The 17,474-nt window shown below is 52.7% G+C and overlaps 1 protein-coding gene across 2 annotated transcripts in view; it reads right to left on the reverse strand.

The window, feature by feature from the left end:
- Positions 1-586: 586 nt before the first annotated feature.
- Positions 587-17,474, reverse strand: part of COL5A3 (collagen type V alpha 3 chain) — a 46,102-nt gene continuing 29,214 nt past the window's right edge. For both annotated transcript variants that reach the window (XM_069589225.1, XM_069589224.1), the window contains exons 42-67: positions 16,581-16,688; positions 16,379-16,486; positions 16,236-16,289; positions 15,530-15,583; positions 14,792-14,899; positions 14,662-14,715; positions 14,258-14,311; positions 14,098-14,151; positions 13,908-13,961; positions 12,999-13,106; positions 12,251-12,304; positions 12,022-12,075; positions 11,707-11,760; positions 11,449-11,502; positions 10,672-10,779; positions 10,442-10,495; positions 9,717-9,770; positions 9,429-9,536; positions 9,013-9,066; positions 8,897-8,932; positions 8,407-8,460; positions 7,653-7,860; positions 7,455-7,567; positions 4,174-4,242; positions 1,688-1,927; positions 587-1,590 (exon numbers count right to left, since the gene is read on the reverse strand). In XM_069589225.1, the coding sequence (XP_069445326.1) occupies positions 1,444-1,590; positions 1,688-1,927; positions 4,174-4,242; positions 7,455-7,567; positions 7,653-7,860; positions 8,407-8,460; positions 8,897-8,932; positions 9,013-9,066; positions 9,429-9,536; positions 9,717-9,770; positions 10,442-10,495; positions 10,672-10,779; positions 11,449-11,502; positions 11,707-11,760; positions 12,022-12,075; positions 12,251-12,304; positions 12,999-13,106; positions 13,908-13,961; positions 14,098-14,151; positions 14,258-14,311; positions 14,662-14,715; positions 14,792-14,899; positions 15,530-15,583; positions 16,236-16,289; positions 16,379-16,486; positions 16,581-16,688 (2,217 nt within the window). In that variant the 3' untranslated portion in view covers positions 587-1,443. The remainder of the gene's footprint in view (positions 1,591-1,687; positions 1,928-4,173; positions 4,243-7,454; positions 7,568-7,652; positions 7,861-8,406; positions 8,461-8,896; positions 8,933-9,012; positions 9,067-9,428; positions 9,537-9,716; positions 9,771-10,441; positions 10,496-10,671; positions 10,780-11,448; positions 11,503-11,706; positions 11,761-12,021; positions 12,076-12,250; positions 12,305-12,998; positions 13,107-13,907; positions 13,962-14,097; positions 14,152-14,257; positions 14,312-14,661; positions 14,716-14,791; positions 14,900-15,529; positions 15,584-16,235; positions 16,290-16,378; positions 16,487-16,580; positions 16,689-17,474) is intronic.

A 17,474-nucleotide genomic window follows, 5' to 3' on the forward strand; every position in this document is an offset into this window, starting at 1 on the left:
ATCCACTCCAATATTCTTGCCTGGAGAATTCCATAGACAGAGGAGAGCCCAGTGGGCTACAGTCCATGAGGTCACAAAGAATCACACACAATTGAGCATGCACGTGAATCACTAAAGCTAACTCTACCAAAAGGCACAATTAATTAAGACAAATGATGGCAAGATGCCTTGGGTGAGACAAGAGCCAGACCCTAAGAGAGCATCAGTTGACAGAGACAGACAAGGAACCTCCCTGGTGGCCCAGTGGTTAAGAATCCGCCTTGCAATGCAGGGAACATGGGTTCTATCTCTGGTCTTGGAAAATTCCATATGACTCGGGACAATTAAGCCCGTGCACCACAACTACTGAGCCCACGCTCTCACACTCTAGAGCCCAGAAGCTGAAACTACTGAACCCGTGTGTGCTGAAGTCCATGCTCTGGAATAAGAGAAGCCACTGCAATGAGAAGCCCAGAGACCACGGCTAGAGAGTAGCCCCTGCTCACTACAACTACAGTAAGGCTGTGCAGAGCAATGAAGACCCAGCGCAGCCAAAACTAAAAATAAATAAATAAAAAGGTAAAAAGAAAGAAAGACACAGACAGGACACAGTTCACTGATTTATTCTCAGACTTGAGATGCCAATTATGCCCTGTGGCCTGGGGCAGGTGGTGGTATGGAGGAGTTAGGGTGGGGGATGGGGATTTCTCTCATCATATCCCAGCCTTCCCTAAGGAGGAAGCAGATTAAATATACAACAGAGGGGATTCTCCCTTTTAATACAGACCCAGGTATAAATAGGGCAGCACCATTAGAATCCTGGTTTCCCCCCAACCCCACCAGTTTGGTCCCCACGCCACCTGGCATGGCAAGGTGTATTTGGGGAGGCATGGAGGGAGACAGTATTCAGAGCTAGGCTGAGGCAGCAGAAAGGGTACGCAGCTCAGTCCAGGGAAGTCCCACTTCCCTCCGTAGTCTGACATCAATCCCTTCACTGCGAACCCACCTGAAAAGAAGAAATGAGCGAGGGGATCCCAGTTTGGGTTCAGGAGACATCCAGTGCTTAACTATGGAGAAGGTAGCACCAAAGGGTGTTGAGAGCACTGACTGAGGGGGTGGGAGGCGGGCGTGGGTGGGGGCATTCATCAGCTCTGAGTTAGAAGTTCATTGCTGGGGTGGGGGTTCAGGGGAAGGAGATGAGTGATGGGCACCGAGGGGAGAAAGAGCCAGACTACAGTTATGCCAGCCGGGGCGCAGTGCAGAGAAATGGGACCCATGGACCAGGGTAGTCCAGCCCCCAGACCCCCTGGAACGGAGAAGGAATACTGTTTGACCGTGATGAGCAGACCGTTTCCTGGCTCCACGCAGTCACAGGAGACAATAAATCCGACGGCTTCAAAGCCTCAGCACCAAATGTGGCCCATCTGGGGGGCTCCCTCATCGTCCCTCCAGCCCCCGAAGCTCTCAGCTGCTAAAGCAGACAGGGCCCAGTTCAAACCCAAACTTCTGGTTCGTCTGGCCAAAGTCAGCAGCTGCCACATCCAACAAGGGCAGAAATCCCACTCGGGAGGAGTTGAACTCAAAGAGGGTCTTCGACTGTCCCTTCCGGAGCTGACACGGGAAGACACGGATGGTGGGTGAGTCAGGGGGAGGGGAGAAATCACAGGCTCCCCTCCCCAATCTGGCCAGTCCCTGCCCTCTTCCTTACCCTGCAGCCATCGTAGGGGACCGTGATGGTGGCGGCTGCCGTCTGGTTGAAGGACAGCTCCTCCCCATTGGCCCCGAGGAAACGGGCAGAGCGGCTGTGGTCACCTGCAGCTTCGTCCAGCCAGGCGGCCGAGTTCTGGCAGGTGAACGTGAAGCTCTGGCGGGCCGTGGCACTCAGCAGCTTCAGGAAGGTCAGCTGTACCACACTCACCGGGGCCCCATCGGCATCCACGTAGGAGAACTGGAGGTGGGACAAAGAGGAGGTGAGGGTATGTCTTTCGCCTCGACTCTCCGAGGTACCCACCTCCCAGGATCTCTATCCACTGCCGACCCGCCCCTGCTGCCCTGACTCCCTCTTTGGCTGCCCCACCAGCCATCTGATCATCCCTGGTTCTCCTGCAAGCCCCTAGGCCTGTGTGGCTATTGAGCACTTGAATGGTGGCTGGTGAGACTGAGAAACTTTTCATAATTTCAGTTAAATTTTAATTTTTTGGGGGGGCACTCATTTCTTAAGAATTGAAGTATAGTTGATTTACAATGCTGTGTTAGTTTCAGGCTTATAGCAAAGTGACTTAGTTATATGTATATATATGTATATAGATATACACACACCCATATACATACATATTCTTTCTGATTACAGTTTACTACAAGATACTGAATATATAGTTCCCTGTGCTATAGGAGGTCCTCGTTGCTCATCTGTTTTATATATAGCAGTGTGTAGTGTGTATATGTTAATCCCAAACCTCTAATATATCCCTTTCTCCCTTTCCCTTCTGGTAACCGTAGGTTGGTTTTGTGTGTCTGTGAGTCTATTTCTGTTTTGTAAAGAAGTTCGTGTGTGTCATATTTTAGCTTCCACATGTAAGCAATATCATCTGATTTTTGTCTTTTCTGACTTACTACACATAGTATGATAACCTCTGGGTCCATCTATTTAAATGATCTAATTTTAAAATGTTTAACTTGATTTAATTTATAACTAACAACTGAGCCTCAACCCATTTATCAGAAAACTGAGGTCTGGAACAACTTGCAGATGCAAATCTACCTTTTCAACTGCAGGTTTTATGCAATCTAAGTATTTCCAAGGAAATTTAGTATCAAAATTATGATGTGCTATAAATATAAAATATGCACCAGACTCTGAGGAACTCACGGGGAAAAAGTTGAAAATGCTTCAGTAATCTTTATATTGATACGACAATATTTTGGATATATTGGGCTACATAAAATATATTATTAAGTTATCACTGGCTTGAGATAACTAGCCCAGTAACGCATCTTTTTTGGCTTCCTTCTCTTCCCTGTATCATTTCACATGTCCTGATTTATGTTTTCTGGACTCACATCACAGATCAACCCCTCGCAATTGAGTCTCAGTGTGTTTTAGGGGAACCCAAACCCATATACCACTTGGCATTATATGATAGCTTTATTTCCTTGGTTATTCTCTGTCTGCTTCCTTGGTCCCATTCCCAATAGAATAGTAACTTCAGGAAGTCAGGAACTGTGTTTCCTTGGCTGCTATGTTCCCAGTGCTTAGCACACATATGTATGTTACACAAACAAGTCTCAAGTGGACCCAAGACCCCCCACCACTGCATAAACCTGATCCTCTTCCCATTTATATATCTCAGAATCTCACTAGACTGTTCTTCAAACCAGGAGCCTGGGCATCATTTCTATCTTTCTTTTCCTCCCCTCCATCTCATCAATTAATATTGATAGGTCCTATTGACTTGCCATCTCATCAATTAACTAGGTCCTATGGACTTGCCCTCTTAAATAACGTTCTAAGCCATTCCTTCCTCTTCATCCCCCATGCCACTAGCTCCAGCCTCTTCCCTTCCTTGCCTTTCTAAACTAACACATCAGTCTCCTCCTGGGTCTTCCAGCCTCCAGTTTCCCCACCACCACCACCAGCAGCCCAGAGGCATTTTCCTATAATAGAGACTGAATCTCAGTCCCTCTCACTTAAACACGTTCCATGGCTCCCTGCTGCCCATAGTCTTTCTGAGGAGGTGGTCTTAGCTCTCACCTACCTGCCCAGCCTCTTCTCCTACCACATTCCCCCTCATTCTCTCTAGAGCAGAGCAAGTCGCTTTTTCTTCTTTTAATCTACCAGGCTTTCTCTTGACTCTGGGACTTTGTATATGCTGTTCCAACTCTCCAGAACACCCTTCCTTGTCCTCCCAAACTTGCAAACCAGTTAATTCCTTAGGCCTCAGCTGAGCTGTAACTTCCCTCAGGAAGCCTTCAGGTCCTTCCAGCACTGCCTTTAGATCACCACCATGCCCTGTGTTTCCCCCCATATCACACATCTGATGCTGCTCCCTCCCCCCCCACCGCCCCCTCAACAAGCCTATGATCAGCATAAAGGCAGAGATGAGGCTATCCTGTTCATCTCACCTCCTCCAATTCCCCATGCTGGTTTACACCAATTTTTATACCATCCCCACCCTGGCTTTGCAGGCAACTCACCTTTTTCCCTCGACGGAATGTGCTATACCAGCCACCTGGCTTTTCTTTGGACCAAGAGGCCAGTTTCACCTGGGGGACAGAGGGAAGGGTGTAACAGGTGCCCTGGCGGGCGGGACTGGCAATGTGTTAATTTTGCATTTACCACCCCACACTGAAAGCCATGAAATTAAAAGACGCTTACTCCTTGGAAGGAAAACTATGACCAACCTAGAGAGCATATTCAAAAGCAGAGACATTACTTTGCCGACTAAGCTCCGTCTAGTCAAGGCTATGGTTTTTCCAGTGGTCATGTATGGATGTGAGAGTTGGACTGTGAAGAAAGCTTAGCGACGAAAAATTTACGCTTTTGAACTGTGGTGTTGGAGAAGACGCTTGAGAGTCCCTTGGACTGCAAGGAGATCCAACCAGTCCATTCTGAAGGAGATCAGCCCTGGGATTTCTTTGGAAGGAATGACGCTGAAGCTGAAACTCCAGTACTTTGGCCACCTCATGCAAAGAGTTGACTCATTGGAAAAGACTCTGATGCTGGGAGGGATTGGGGGCAGGAGGAGAAGGGGATGACCGAGGATGAGATGGCTGGATGGCATCACAGACTCGATGGACATGAATCTGAGTGAACTTCAGGAGTTGGTGATGGACAGGGAGGCCTGGCGTGCTGCGATTCATGGGGTCACAAAGAGTCGGACACGACTGAGCAACTGAACTGAACTGAACTGAAAGCTACTGACTGTAGGGGACTTCCACGGTGGTCCAGAGGCTAAGACTCCGCACTCCCAATGCAGAAGGCTCGGGTTCAATCTCTGGTCAGGGAACTAGGTCTCACATGCTGCAACTAAGATCCAGTGCAGCTAAATGAATAAAAAGAAATCTATTGACTATAAATATCAGGAACTCTTAGGTTACTCTCTGGCTGTGGGACTGGGCTTGGCTGGTACCCAGGACAGATCCAAGAGGCTGGGGGTTTCTGACTTCTGAGGGTGCCTCCACTAATGATTGACAAGAGCTGGTGGATAAATGCTCTGGCTCCCACCTCCCCCCACCCCCCGAACTGAGGTAACTCCCAGGAGCCTGCCCTACACTGTCTCCCTGAAGCCCGCTGTGGACTGGAGCCTTGGGTGTCCAATGGTGATGTTTTAACAATACACCCCTTGGGATTTTCCTGGTGGTCTAGTGGTTAAGAATCCACCTGCCAATGCAGGGGATACGGGTTCAATCCCTGGTCTGGGAAGATGCCACATGTTGCATAGCAACAAAGCCTGTGTGCCAAACTAATGGGCCTATGGGCCACAACTACTAAGTCTGTGCGCCTAGAGCCCATGCTCCTCAAAAAGAGAAGCCACTGCAACGAGAAGCCTGTGCACCACAGCAAAGAGTAGGTCCCGCTCACCACAACTAGAGAAAGCCCACACACAGCAACGAAGACCCAGTGCAGCCAAAAAATAAATTAACTAAAAAAAGAACAACATTACTGTGCACTTTTGCAGGCCCTGTGCTCACTATGTGGTTTACCAGCAGTAGAGATATTAACAAAATGTGTTAGTCAAGTGACTCAGTCGTGTCCGACTCTGCAACCCCATGGACTGTAGCCCGCCAGGCTCCTGACTGTCCATGGAATTCTTCAGGCAAGAATACTGGAGTGGGTAGCCATTCCCTTCTCCAGGGATCTTCCCAAACCAGGGATCAAACCTGGGTCTTCTGTATTGCAGGCAGATTCTTTGCCATCTGAGCCACCAGGGAAGCCCCAAGAGGTATTAACACAGCCCTGCGCACAGTCAGTGTATCAGTGCCATCTGATATGTGTGCTGGTAACATGAGTGCTCAACTACCCTATGAGGTAGATACTTTCTTGAGCCCCCACTTTACAGATGAAAAAACTGAGATAACAGATCTGGATTCCAACCCAAGCAGTCCAGGGTCCAGAGGCTCACTGCTCACCCACTGCTCTCTACAGCTAAGCCTGGTTCTTAGTGTCAGAGACGGTTAGGCTCCCTGATGGAGAACCCCAGGATTTCTGGGGGACCAGATGGGGTCTGGAGAAGGCAATGGCACCCCACTCCAGTACTCTTGCCTGGAAAATCCATGGACGGAGGAGCCTGGTAGGCTTCAGTCCATGGGGTTGTTAAGAGTCGGAGCGACTTCACTTTCACTTTTCACTTTCATGCATTGGAGAAGGAAATGGCAACCCAATCCAATGTTCTTGCCTGGAGAATCCCAGGGATGGGTAAGCCTGGTGGGCTGCCGTCTATGGGGTCGCACAGAGTTGGACACAACTGATGTGACTTAGCAGTAGCAGTAGCAGATGGGGGAGGGGGGCAGTTAACCCATGGGACCTATAAGAGAGCAGGTTAGGAGGCAGTATAGATGGGTGGTTAAGGGCTGAGACAAGGGCCAGGTGGTCATGGGTAATCTTGTCCTTCGTGCCTCAGTTTCCCTATCTGGGGGATGATAACAGAATTGTTATTTTTTTAAATGGAAACAGAGCTGACTTCCAATGTTGTGTTAGTTGCAGGTGGACAGCAAAGTGATTCAGTTACACACATATATCTTTTTTTCTTTTCAGATTCTTTGCCCTGATGGTGTTTAGTCTCAGTTGTGTCCAACTCTTTTGCAGCCCGATGGACTGCAGCCCAGCAGGCTCCTCTGTTCATGGGATTTCCCAGGCAAGAATACCAGAATGGGTTGTCATTTCTTTCTCTAGGGGATCTTCCTGACCCAAAGATCTGACTCAGATCTCCTGCTTAGCAGGTGGATTCTTTGCCACTGAACCACTAGGGAAACCCTTTCTCCCCTTATAAATTATTACAAGATATTGAGTATAGTTCCATGAGCTGTACAGTAGGTTCTTGTTGGTTATGTATTTTAGGGATAATAATAAAATGACCGCATCGGTGGCTGGGACTCAGTAAGTTAATGCAGCTGAGTGCTTAGGGCTGGCACATATATCCTACTATTTCAAGGTTCACCACTATTATTGATTTCTTTACTATTTTTTCTTATCTGTCTTTCCCCACAGAAAATAAGCTCCATAAAACAAAACGAAGCAAAGAAGGGTTTTGTGGGGTTTTTTTGGTTTGGTTTGTTTGTTTGATTCTCTGCCGTAGCCCCAGCATTTCAAGGACTTTGACATACAGAAGATGCTCAATAGACGTTGGCTGAAGGGAAAATAAAATCTCAGTCAACTCCTGGTTGGGGGGAGGGGTTGGGAGCGGTGAGGTATGAATGAGATATTTTCAAGTCCCTCCTTCCACCAACTCCTCCCAGCCCCCATCGCAGGTACTCACGGTCTCAAACTTCTTGTCTGGGTAGAGGCAGGTTTCTCCTCCTGCCGTGAAGTTACAGAAAACCCTGAGTGCATCCCGCGCGCAGCCTTGATTGGGATCAATCCAGTATTCCCCTGCCGCAGAGCCAGTGGGGAGAGGATGAGCTGGGGGCTGGATCCCACGGCTCCCCGCCCTCCGGGGGGAGGGGCGGGACCTCACCATCGGGCAGATGTGGATGGCTGCGGTGCAACTCTTTGCACACGAGGCCCGGGCGCTCAGCCGTGCCGGGAGGGCGCCGCAGCTGCTCTAACTCGAAGTTCAGCGACGCCATCGAGGCCAGCACCTCCTCCAGGCCGCCCTCCGGGGTCCCCAAGCCTGGCAGGGAACGTCGGCGCCGGCGCAGCCCGTGCAGCTCCGCAGAGGGACCCTGGGCAGAGGTGGGGATGGAGGAGAGGAGGACGGCAAGAAGAAGAGACAGGGAGAGAGACAGGCAGAAATGAGAGATGGGGGAGGCAGAAAGACACATTGGTGTCGGGGGAAGAAAAAGAGTAGAGAGAGATACAGACAGGAACCGGGGACATGGACAATCAGAGACAGAGGGAGACGCAGGAAGGAGAGGGACAGAAAGGCTCAGAGATGGGAAGTGGAGAGAGGAAAAAGAAGAGCCAGAACCACAGTCAGGCAAAGGAGAGAGAGACAGAGAAAGACCCGAAAGACAAAAATAAAGATAAAATAGTGAAACAACGTTTTGAGGTAGAGACAGAGAAAGGCCAGAGAGATGGACAGACAGAATCCAATCAGAGCCCCCATGGAGGTCCCCCCAACCCCCTACACACAGCCCAGATCATCCTCCAGCTTTTGAGCCACCTCCCTTCCCACCTGCAATCCCTGAACACGTGGTGTGCACTCCGCCCACTTCTAGTCACTGAGAGACCAGGGGAGACACTGGGACAGAGCCCCATGGGGAACTTACCGGGGGACCAGGAGGACCTGGGGGGCCGGTGTCTCCACGAGGACCTTGGGATCCCTGTAGGGAGAAGTCACTCGGGTGTGAACTCTGTCTATGGAGACCCCTGCCTGCCCACACACACACACACACACACACACACACACACACACACACACACCACTGGAGGAAGGACAGGCAATTTTCAGCCCCAAGCATAAAATGCAAATTTTCTTTCCATAGTTGAACATCTCTGAAATCAGCATCTTAACATCTATGACAAGTCATCATTTACTTGGCAGAACTGTTTTCTTCTGCGCAGTTCATAAAACAATGGCGCATCTTACAATGGAGGACATCTTAGATTTGATAAAATACAATGGTAAGTGTTGAAGAAATAGTCAAATGCCTGACTGAATAAATAAACGAATGAACCCAAAGGCATTGAGGGTTCTGGTACAGTGAAGGGGGCTGGGGAGTTGGGAGGTGAGAGCCCAAGGGAGCAGTGACTACTTACTGGGGACCCCTTTGAGCCTTTCTGTCCTGGAGGACCCTGTAGGGTAGAAATAGGAGGGCTTGGACTCCTGGCCCAACAGGGTGACCCCCCCACCCCCGCAAACCCCTCATACTCACCACCACGCCTTGGGGCCCAGGGTGGCCCAGAGAGCCAATGGGGCCAGGGGAACCCTGGGGAAAGGACATCAGAATCATCACTGACGGGGTTCATCCTTATGGTCCAGACGCATCCCCCAGACCCCATGGACTGCAGCCTACCAGGCTCCTCCATCCATGGGATTTTCCAGGCAAGAGTACTGGAGTGGGGTGCCATTGCCTTCTCCGATCCCCCAGACAAGTCCCCTCAAAAGAAGGCCCTCAACCCCAGACACAACCATCAAGTCCCCCAGATAGAGCCCCACATTTCCTTCAGACACAATCCCTATTGTTCGAGACCCAGGCTTCCCAACCCCCCACACCCAAACAAGCCCCATTTCTGCTTTCCCATCCCCCTCGAACACAATCTTCCCTCTTGGGGCAAGACGAACACTCACCGGTTCTCCCTGGAGGCCAGGGGGGCCTTGCACTCCTGGCAACCCCTGATCCCCTTTCTCACCAGCCTCCCCAGGGGGGCCGATGAGACCAGTTAATCCAATGTGGCCCTGGAGGATATGAGAGACACATGTGGGGGAAGAATGGGGGCAGGGAGTTGACAGACTGTTCCCTTCCAGCCTTGGGGCAGTGAGTTTGGGAGCAGAGGAGACCCCAATCTCCTAGCCCTCTGGCTACGGAGGGAGGTAGCTGGGGGAGAAGGAGAAGAGAATAAAAAGAGGCATCCTTACCTTTTCTCCCTTGGGGCCAGCATCTCCCTTCAGCCCTGGTAGGCCAGAGGGCCCCTGGAAGGAGAGTTAGGATCAGTTGAAAGAGAAAATATTAGTCACTCAGTGGTATATGACTCTTTGCAACCCTATGGACTGTAGCCCGCCAGGCTCCTCTGTCCATGGGATTCTCTAGGCAAGAATACTGGAGTGGATTGCCATACCCTCCTCCAGGAGATCTTCCCAAACCATTGACTGGACCCAGGTCTCCTGCTTTGCAGGCAGATTCTTCACTGTTTCAGCTACCCAGGAAGCCCTAGGGTCAGTTGTTAAGTCTCAAACAGAAAGCCTCATGTGAGTGACTGGGGGGTGGTCAAATGGGAGATTACCTAGATTTCAAATGGAATTACCAGGAAAGTGGTCATGGGGGTGGTCAGGAGAGAAGAGAGATGATGAGAGATGAATGGAGGGGTTTTTGGAGGATGGTCAAGATAAATGATCTGTAGTCCACACTGGTGTGGGTAGTCAGTGTAGACTGTTAAGATAGATGGTCAGTTTGGTCAGTGTAGACCATCAAGATGAGTGATCTGAAGAGATGGTTAGTATAGATGGTCAGGGCAGACAATCAGAAGGATAGTCAATGAGGGGTCAGTCTGCACTATCAGTACCCAAGGTCACTAGATGGTCACTGGATGGATGCCCAGTGTGATTCTCAGTGCTGGGACCTCAGGGATGAAGGAGTCTCTTACCAGGGGACCAGGAGGGCCTAGCAGTCCAGGAGGTCCCAGGAGGCCTGGTTCACCCTAGGGCAAAATAGAACATGAGGGGCCTGCACTCTGCCAGAACTCAGTGTGGCGCCCCACCTCCCACCCCGACCAGGGTCAGCTCCTCCCAACTGTGATGACAAATTACAAGAAGCGAGCAGACAGGGAGGGCCTGATCCCGCACCCAACCCCAACCCTATTCCCAGTCCACTCACCACAGGTCCAGGGATCCCACGAAGACCCTCAGGTCCAACACGTCCAGGGGGCCCTACAGCCCCCACTGGGCCTGTCCTCCCTGGGGGTCCATCGGGACCTGGTTCCCCCTGAAAAGGAGCAAGGTGGAAGGGAAGAGGCAGAGAGAATCAGGGGGAGCCTGCCTCCTGACCCTCCAGCCAAGAACCATCAGGGAGTGGGAGAAATTGGGGCAACTGTGGTGGTCACAGGTCCCTCCCCATTCTGCTGGCCCAACTGTTGACCAACGGGTCAGGACAAGGACCATTCCCTGGGACTTCCCTGATGGTCCAGTGGTTAAGAATCCACCCGCCAATGCAGGGGCTGCTGCTGCTGCTAAGTCGCTTCAGTCGTGTCCGACTCTGTGCGACCCCATACACGGAGCCCACCAGGCTCCCCCGTCCCTGGGATTCTCCAGGCAAGAACACAGGAGTAGGTTGCCACTTCCTTCTCCAATGCATGAAAGTGAAAAGTGAAGTCGCTCAGTCGTGTCCGACTCTTAGCGACCCCATGGACTGCAGCCCACCAGGCTCCTCCGTCCATGGGATTTTCTAGGCAAGAGTGCTGGAGAGGGTTGCCATTGCCTTCTCCACCAATGCAGGGGACACGGATTTGATCCCTGCTCTGGGAAGATCCCACATGCTGCAGGGCAGCTAAGCCTGAGCACCACAGCTAGAGGGTAGCCCCCACTTGCTGCAACTTAGAGAAAGCCCACACACAGCAATGAAGACCCAACACAGCCAAAAATAAAAGGAACTCACCTTGGCACCTTTCTCTCCTTCTCTGCCTTCTCGACCCATGCGACCAGAAGGACCCTGAGGGGTGAGTAGAAAGTGTGAGTAGAGGGCTGTGAGCTGAGTAGGGGGCTGTGAGCTGACTAGGGGGTTGTGATGGTGAGTGGAGGGCTTGTTGGGATGAGTGAGGGCCTCTAGGTATGAGGGGGGCTTGTGGAGGTAAGGGGGGCCTATGAGAGTGAGTGGAACCAAGTTAGAGCCAGGGGGTGGGGTGTCATCACTCACCCTTTTACCAGGAGGCCCAGGGGCACCAGGCTCCCCAGAAGCGCCAGGTGGACCCTATGGAGATTGTAACCAGCATGGGAGTCAAGGATGACGGTTTCAGGATGCCTTTGATGGGAAGACAGCCTTCCCCAAACATCACCCCAGCACCAGCCATCCCTCCATCCCCCTGCCTCCTGCTCACATTCATGGTACAAAGCAGATGCGTCTCTGGGGGCCCTGGGGCCCTCACTAACCCATTCTCCTGGCCCTCAATTCACCCACTCACCTGCCCCGACACCCCTCTTTAGGCACCACCTCCTCTGTTCCCCTACTCACCGGTCCCCCCACATCTCCAGGGTTTCCCTTCTCCCCTGGGGGGCCACCTTGACCCTGTGGTAGAGGAAATGAAGTTGGGAGGGATCGTGAGGGCACAGCAGAATGTTGGGGTGATGCTTGGAGGAAAGCGGAGGTTTTTTGCTTCATTGACCTTACTCAGGTTTGTGATGAGACTGGGGACAGAATAGGGAATAGGCTGGGCTTTTGAGGAAGAGGGGGTAACACTCACCGAAACTCCAGGGTCTCCGGGGGGGCCTAGGTCTCCTGGGAGGCCTGCGGGGCCCTGGGACACAGAATGATGACAAATCATATCTCTGAGTGAGGGAGCATTCATCCATCCATTCATTTATTCACTCATCCAGCTGTCCTCAGACACAGCTCTGGTTGCTGGGGATGCATTGGTAAAGAAAACACAAAACCCCAGCCCTGCTAGAAGGAACATTCTGGTGTTTAATGGGAGCTAAAAATGTTCCATGAATCATTTCACTGCATCCTCCCAGCTAGGGATTCACAGATAAAAATCAGAGAGGGGACCCGGTAAGGGGTGGGGTACTGAAATTCAAATCAAGGTCCCTCAGACTCTGAAGCTCCTCACCACCCTCCCTCCCCACCCGGAGCCCCATCACCGTGGCGGAGCCCCATCACCGTGGCAGGAGGGGTCAACCTCTACCCTGATGGCAAATCCCAATCAGCCAACCCTGATCCCTCATCAGTTGCAACTTTGACCTTTCCAGCACTGTTAGAATGACTCGATGTGGAAGCAAGTTTCCCCTGCTGCCACGACCAATTACCACCGTATGTTTACACTGACTCATTCTTTCATTCAACCATTCATTCATTCGGCCACGTTCTGGGTTGCTTGTGGAATCAGCACACTGATCAGCACACAGGACCCCTGGCTGGAAGTTGGGGAGCAGGTTCGAGTTGACACATGTGCCCCTCCCTGGGTCATGGCCTCCATGTGCCCCAGGACTCACCACATTCCCCTTTGCTCCATCCTCTCCAGGGGGGCCTTTCTTGCCTGGGGGTCCAGCAGCCCCAGATGGGCCTGTATCCCCCTTTTCACCAACTTCTCCCCTGGGGCCCTTGGCAGAAACAGAGATCAGAGGTCAGAGTAGCCTGGACTCTCCAGGGGTCAAGGTTAGCATACCTGAACTCAGGAATCTGTGTGGCTTGGGACTTTCCTGGGGTTAGGGGTCAAAGTAGCCTAGACTGCCCAAGGGTCAGAGGAATCTAGGATTTACCGGAGTCAGGGGTCAGGGTGATCCAGTTGACCAGAGGTCATGGGCAAGTTTGGGCTAGCCCATGTGCCACCCTGGGGTGAATCAGAAAAGAGATCCCAGGACCTCCCTAGTGGCCCAGTAGTTAAGAATCTGCCTTGCAATGCAGAGAACACAAGTTCAATCCCTGGTAGGGGAACTAAGACCCCACACGCTGTGGAGCAACTAAGCCCACATGCCACAACTACTGAACTCTCGCGACACAACTGGAGCGTCTGTGCACCCCAAGGGAAGCTCCCACACGGCCCAGCGAAGCTCCCACGTGTCCCAGCTAACACTGGACACAGGCGAACAAATGAACGTCAATACTTTCAAAAGGAAAAAGAGGGATGCCCTGCGGGCAGCTCATCCCCAAGCCAGGGCTTGTGCTTTAGGTCTGAGCCCCCCTGCCCCCCAGCCGCGCACCCTTGCGCAGTGCACAACCTAGAGAACTTGATGTAGCAACCCTGACACTTTCCAGGTCTCTGTCATCAAGATAACGGGGGATGCCCAGAGGTCTGGGCCCATGAGTGACCTAGGGCTGCCCAGAGGTCATGGGGGCCCAGGATGCCCAAGGGTTGGGGATTCCCTGAGATGGGTGCAGGGGCCCAGAAGAAAGTCACTCACCGGGGTGCCTGGGGTCCCTGGGGGTCCTGGGTCTCCAGGCTCTCCTGGCTCACCCTGCGGGAGGCAAAGTGAAAGTGAAGAGGGGTCCCCTCCTGGCAGCCAGAACTGCCACCACCCCCCACCCCCCCGCAACCAGGCAGGACTGGTTGAGCCTCCCAGACCCTGGGCAGCCCCTTGTTCTCTCTCTCACCTTCTCACCCACAGCGCCGGGCTGACCAACTCCCCCAGGCAACCCTGGAGGACCCTGGAGAGACAACGAGGGGTATGGGTGGGATGGAGGGATTCCAACAGCCCCTTCTTGGGAAAGTGATGTCCTGAGGCCTCCTGAGGCCCTCCCCCCAAGTCCTCACCTCTGATCCGCTGGGGCCCTGGGGGCCCCGAGGGCCTGGAGCTCCATGGGGACCCTGTGGGACAGTCAGAATAGCATCAGTGACCTCACAGCCCCTCAAAAAGCTCCAAGCAAGAGGAGAAGGGAGCAACAGAGGAGATGGTTGGATGGCATCACTGACTCAATGGACATGAATTTGAGCAAACTCAAGGAGACAGTGAAGGACAAGGAAGCCTGGCGTTCTGCAGTCCATGGGGGTCACAAAGAGCCCAACACAACTGAGTGGCTGAACAACAAACCACAAACACCACCCTTGATACTGGTGACCCACACGATCCTTAAAACAATGTGCCCCATGACCCCCCAAACAGATCTGATGGCCAACCCTGCCCTACCACCCCTCCCACTTCCCCCCATAGTTCATACCATGGACCCTACATCTCCAACTTCTCCCTTTTCTCCAGCAGGGCCTGGCATTCCCTGTGGAGCAAAGAAGCAAAATTGGGGCACAAAGTGGGGAGGACCAGAGGCCATACCCTCAAACTCAGACACCCACCTGTAGGCCAGGAGGACCAATCGTGCCAGGGAAGCCCCTCACTCCATCATCTCCTTTCTGCCCAAAGAGGCCTGGGGGTCCCCGGCGTCCCTGAGCCCCATCTGCTCCCTAGAAGGAGGACAGGGTAGGACACAGTTAGGGTCTGTGTCAAGGGTTGGAGTTAGATTCAAGGTCAAAATCAGGATGGAAGTTCAAGGTTGGAATGAAGTTTTGGGAGGGTCAGGGTTGGGTCTGAAGCTAGGGGTGCAGGTTAAGGGTCAGGGTTTAGGAATGAAATCTAGGACGGAGTCAAAGTTTTGAGATGAGCCTTGGTGGAGAGTCAGGGTCAAGCTGAGGTCAATTAAGGTCCAAGTGGGTTGAGAGGTAGGGTTGGGCTTGAGCTCAGGTCCGAGGTAAATTCAGAATTGGAGCTCAGGTTTGGGGTCAGTATTGGAGGGTGGGTCTGGACTGAGGTCAAGCGTAGGACTGGGTCAGGTTCAGCTAATGTTGGATGTGAAGATAAGGTCTGAGTTGGGATTGAGGTTAAGGTCACAGTTAAAATTAGAGTGTTAAAATTAGGGCTGTGATGGAGTTTGAGGGTTGAGGTCAAGACTGAATCAAATTCTGGGGTGAGTTTGAATTGAGCAATGACACGAAGGAGTAGGGGTTAGGGTTGAACTGGGGCCTGAGTCACAGTGGAGAACACTGTCCCTTCCCATAAGGGATCCAGAGGAGGACCACAAAGCTGGGAGTACTCACTGGAGAGCCTGGGTGTCCCACCAGACCCCGTATCCCTGTTGGTCCAGGCGGGCCCTGGAGGCGGGAACAGAGTAAAGAAACCCTCAGGTTTAAGATTAAGGTCGCAGGTGGGGAACGTCCCTGGTGGTCCAGTGACTAAGACTCTGCACTCCCAAGGGGGTCAGGATTCGACCCCTGGTCAAGGAACCGGATCCCATGGGCCACAACGAAGATCAAAGATCCCATAAGCAGCAACTAAGACCCAGTGTAGCCAAATAAATAAATATTTTTTTTTTAACTGAAAAAAGATGAAGGGGGAACACTAACGACATCAATCACTGCACCCCTGTCCACTCCCCACTCCACTAGAAAACTGCATTTCTCTCCCCACAACCCTGTCTTCCTCGCCACCAACTCATGGGACCAGACACAGCATCTCTCATAAGCTTGGCCCATCAGAACGTTGGCCCCAAAGTCCCATCGATTTCCCAGAACTGAGCTGGCTTCCAGGTGATGGGTGCTGAGACTGAATTCCTGGAGGGAATTTGGGAACGCAGTTGGCCCCTTTATTCTGGGTAGCTTAAGTGACTTCTGTTACTTGCGAATGTCAAGATGGGGCTCAAGAAGGCAGGAAACCCCTTGACCCACGCCCCTGCCCATCCTCTCAGTATCCCTTTTACCCTCTCCAAAGACAAAGACCAGCTCCCTCTCTGGGTGCCCCACTCACCGCATCTCCCTTGTCTCCTTTGCTGCCTTTGTGACCGGGGGCACCCACTTCTCCCTGCAAAGGAAACAGGATGAGCAACGACCCAGCGTCCCTCTTCCCCTGTCCTCCCCCAGCCCCTCCCCTCTGCCTCAACTCTCTCTCACCTTGTCCCCTTCCTCGCCAGAAGGCCCCGCAGCTCCAGGGGGTCCAGGAAGGCCCAGGGGCCCGGGGATGCCATCTTTACCAGTGGGGCCAGGGGCGCCACGTTCACCCTGTTAGGGGGAGTAGAAAGAGTCAGGGCAGAAATGCAGTCCCGGTATGTGGAGGGCTGGTTCTTGGGGATGAATGGAGGGGGCAGGAACTTACCGGGGAACCCTTCTCGCCTGTGGGGCCCACGGGGCCTTGGCCTCCACTTTGACCAGGAAGCCCAATGCCCCCTGCTGGGCCTACAGGACCACGCTCCCCAGGGGATCCCTGAAAACGGGGGGGGGGGGGGGAGGGTCAGGAATGATAGCAATAACAGTAGATCTCATTTATTGGAGGGTTTGCAAGCAGCCTGAGTTAGGTGGTTACCACCAATCCAGGCCGTTCCCCACACAGCAGCCAGAGGGCGCTGTGAACATCCAAGTCAGAGCACGTGACTTCCTCTGCCGGAAGCCCTCCAAGGCTTCCGCTCACGTGGAGCAAAAAAGCTCTCCCAGCAGCTCATGAGGCCCTCCGCGACCTGCCCCTATCTCCTCCTTGCCCTCACCTCCTCCCACTCACTTCCCTCCAGCCACACGGCCCCCCTCACTGCTTCCTCCAGCCTCAGGACTTTGCAAGTGCTGTTCCCTCTGCCTGGCACCCACTCCTCCTAGCCAACCACATGGCTCTTTCCTCAGGTCTCAGCTCAAATGTCATCTTCTCAGGAGACTCTCCCTAGTCAGCTTTTTAATTTATTTTTTGGTGCCTCAGGGTGGCATGTGGGATCTTAGTTCCCCCACAAGGGTTTGAACCAGCGCCCCCTGTACTGGAGGCACGGAGCCTTCACCACTGCACCTCCAGGAAAGTCCCCTGGCCAGACTATTTAAGGGCTCTTCCCTGCTCCTCACTAGCCTGTGGTGTTTGGCTTTGTGGCATTCACTGCCGCTGATCCATTATCTCCTTGACTAGATAGTAGTAAGCTCCAGAAGAAAGGAGCTTTTTAAAGGGGCTCATGTCCAACTTCCCTGAGGTCCAGTGGTTAAGACTTTGCCCTTCCAATTCAGAGGGCACAGGTTT

The sequence above is a fragment of the Ovis canadensis genome, chromosome 5 (assembly GCF_042477335.2).
Source record: "Ovis canadensis isolate MfBH-ARS-UI-01 breed Bighorn chromosome 5, ARS-UI_OviCan_v2, whole genome shotgun sequence".
NCBI lineage: Eukaryota > Metazoa > Chordata > Mammalia > Artiodactyla > Bovidae > Ovis > Ovis canadensis.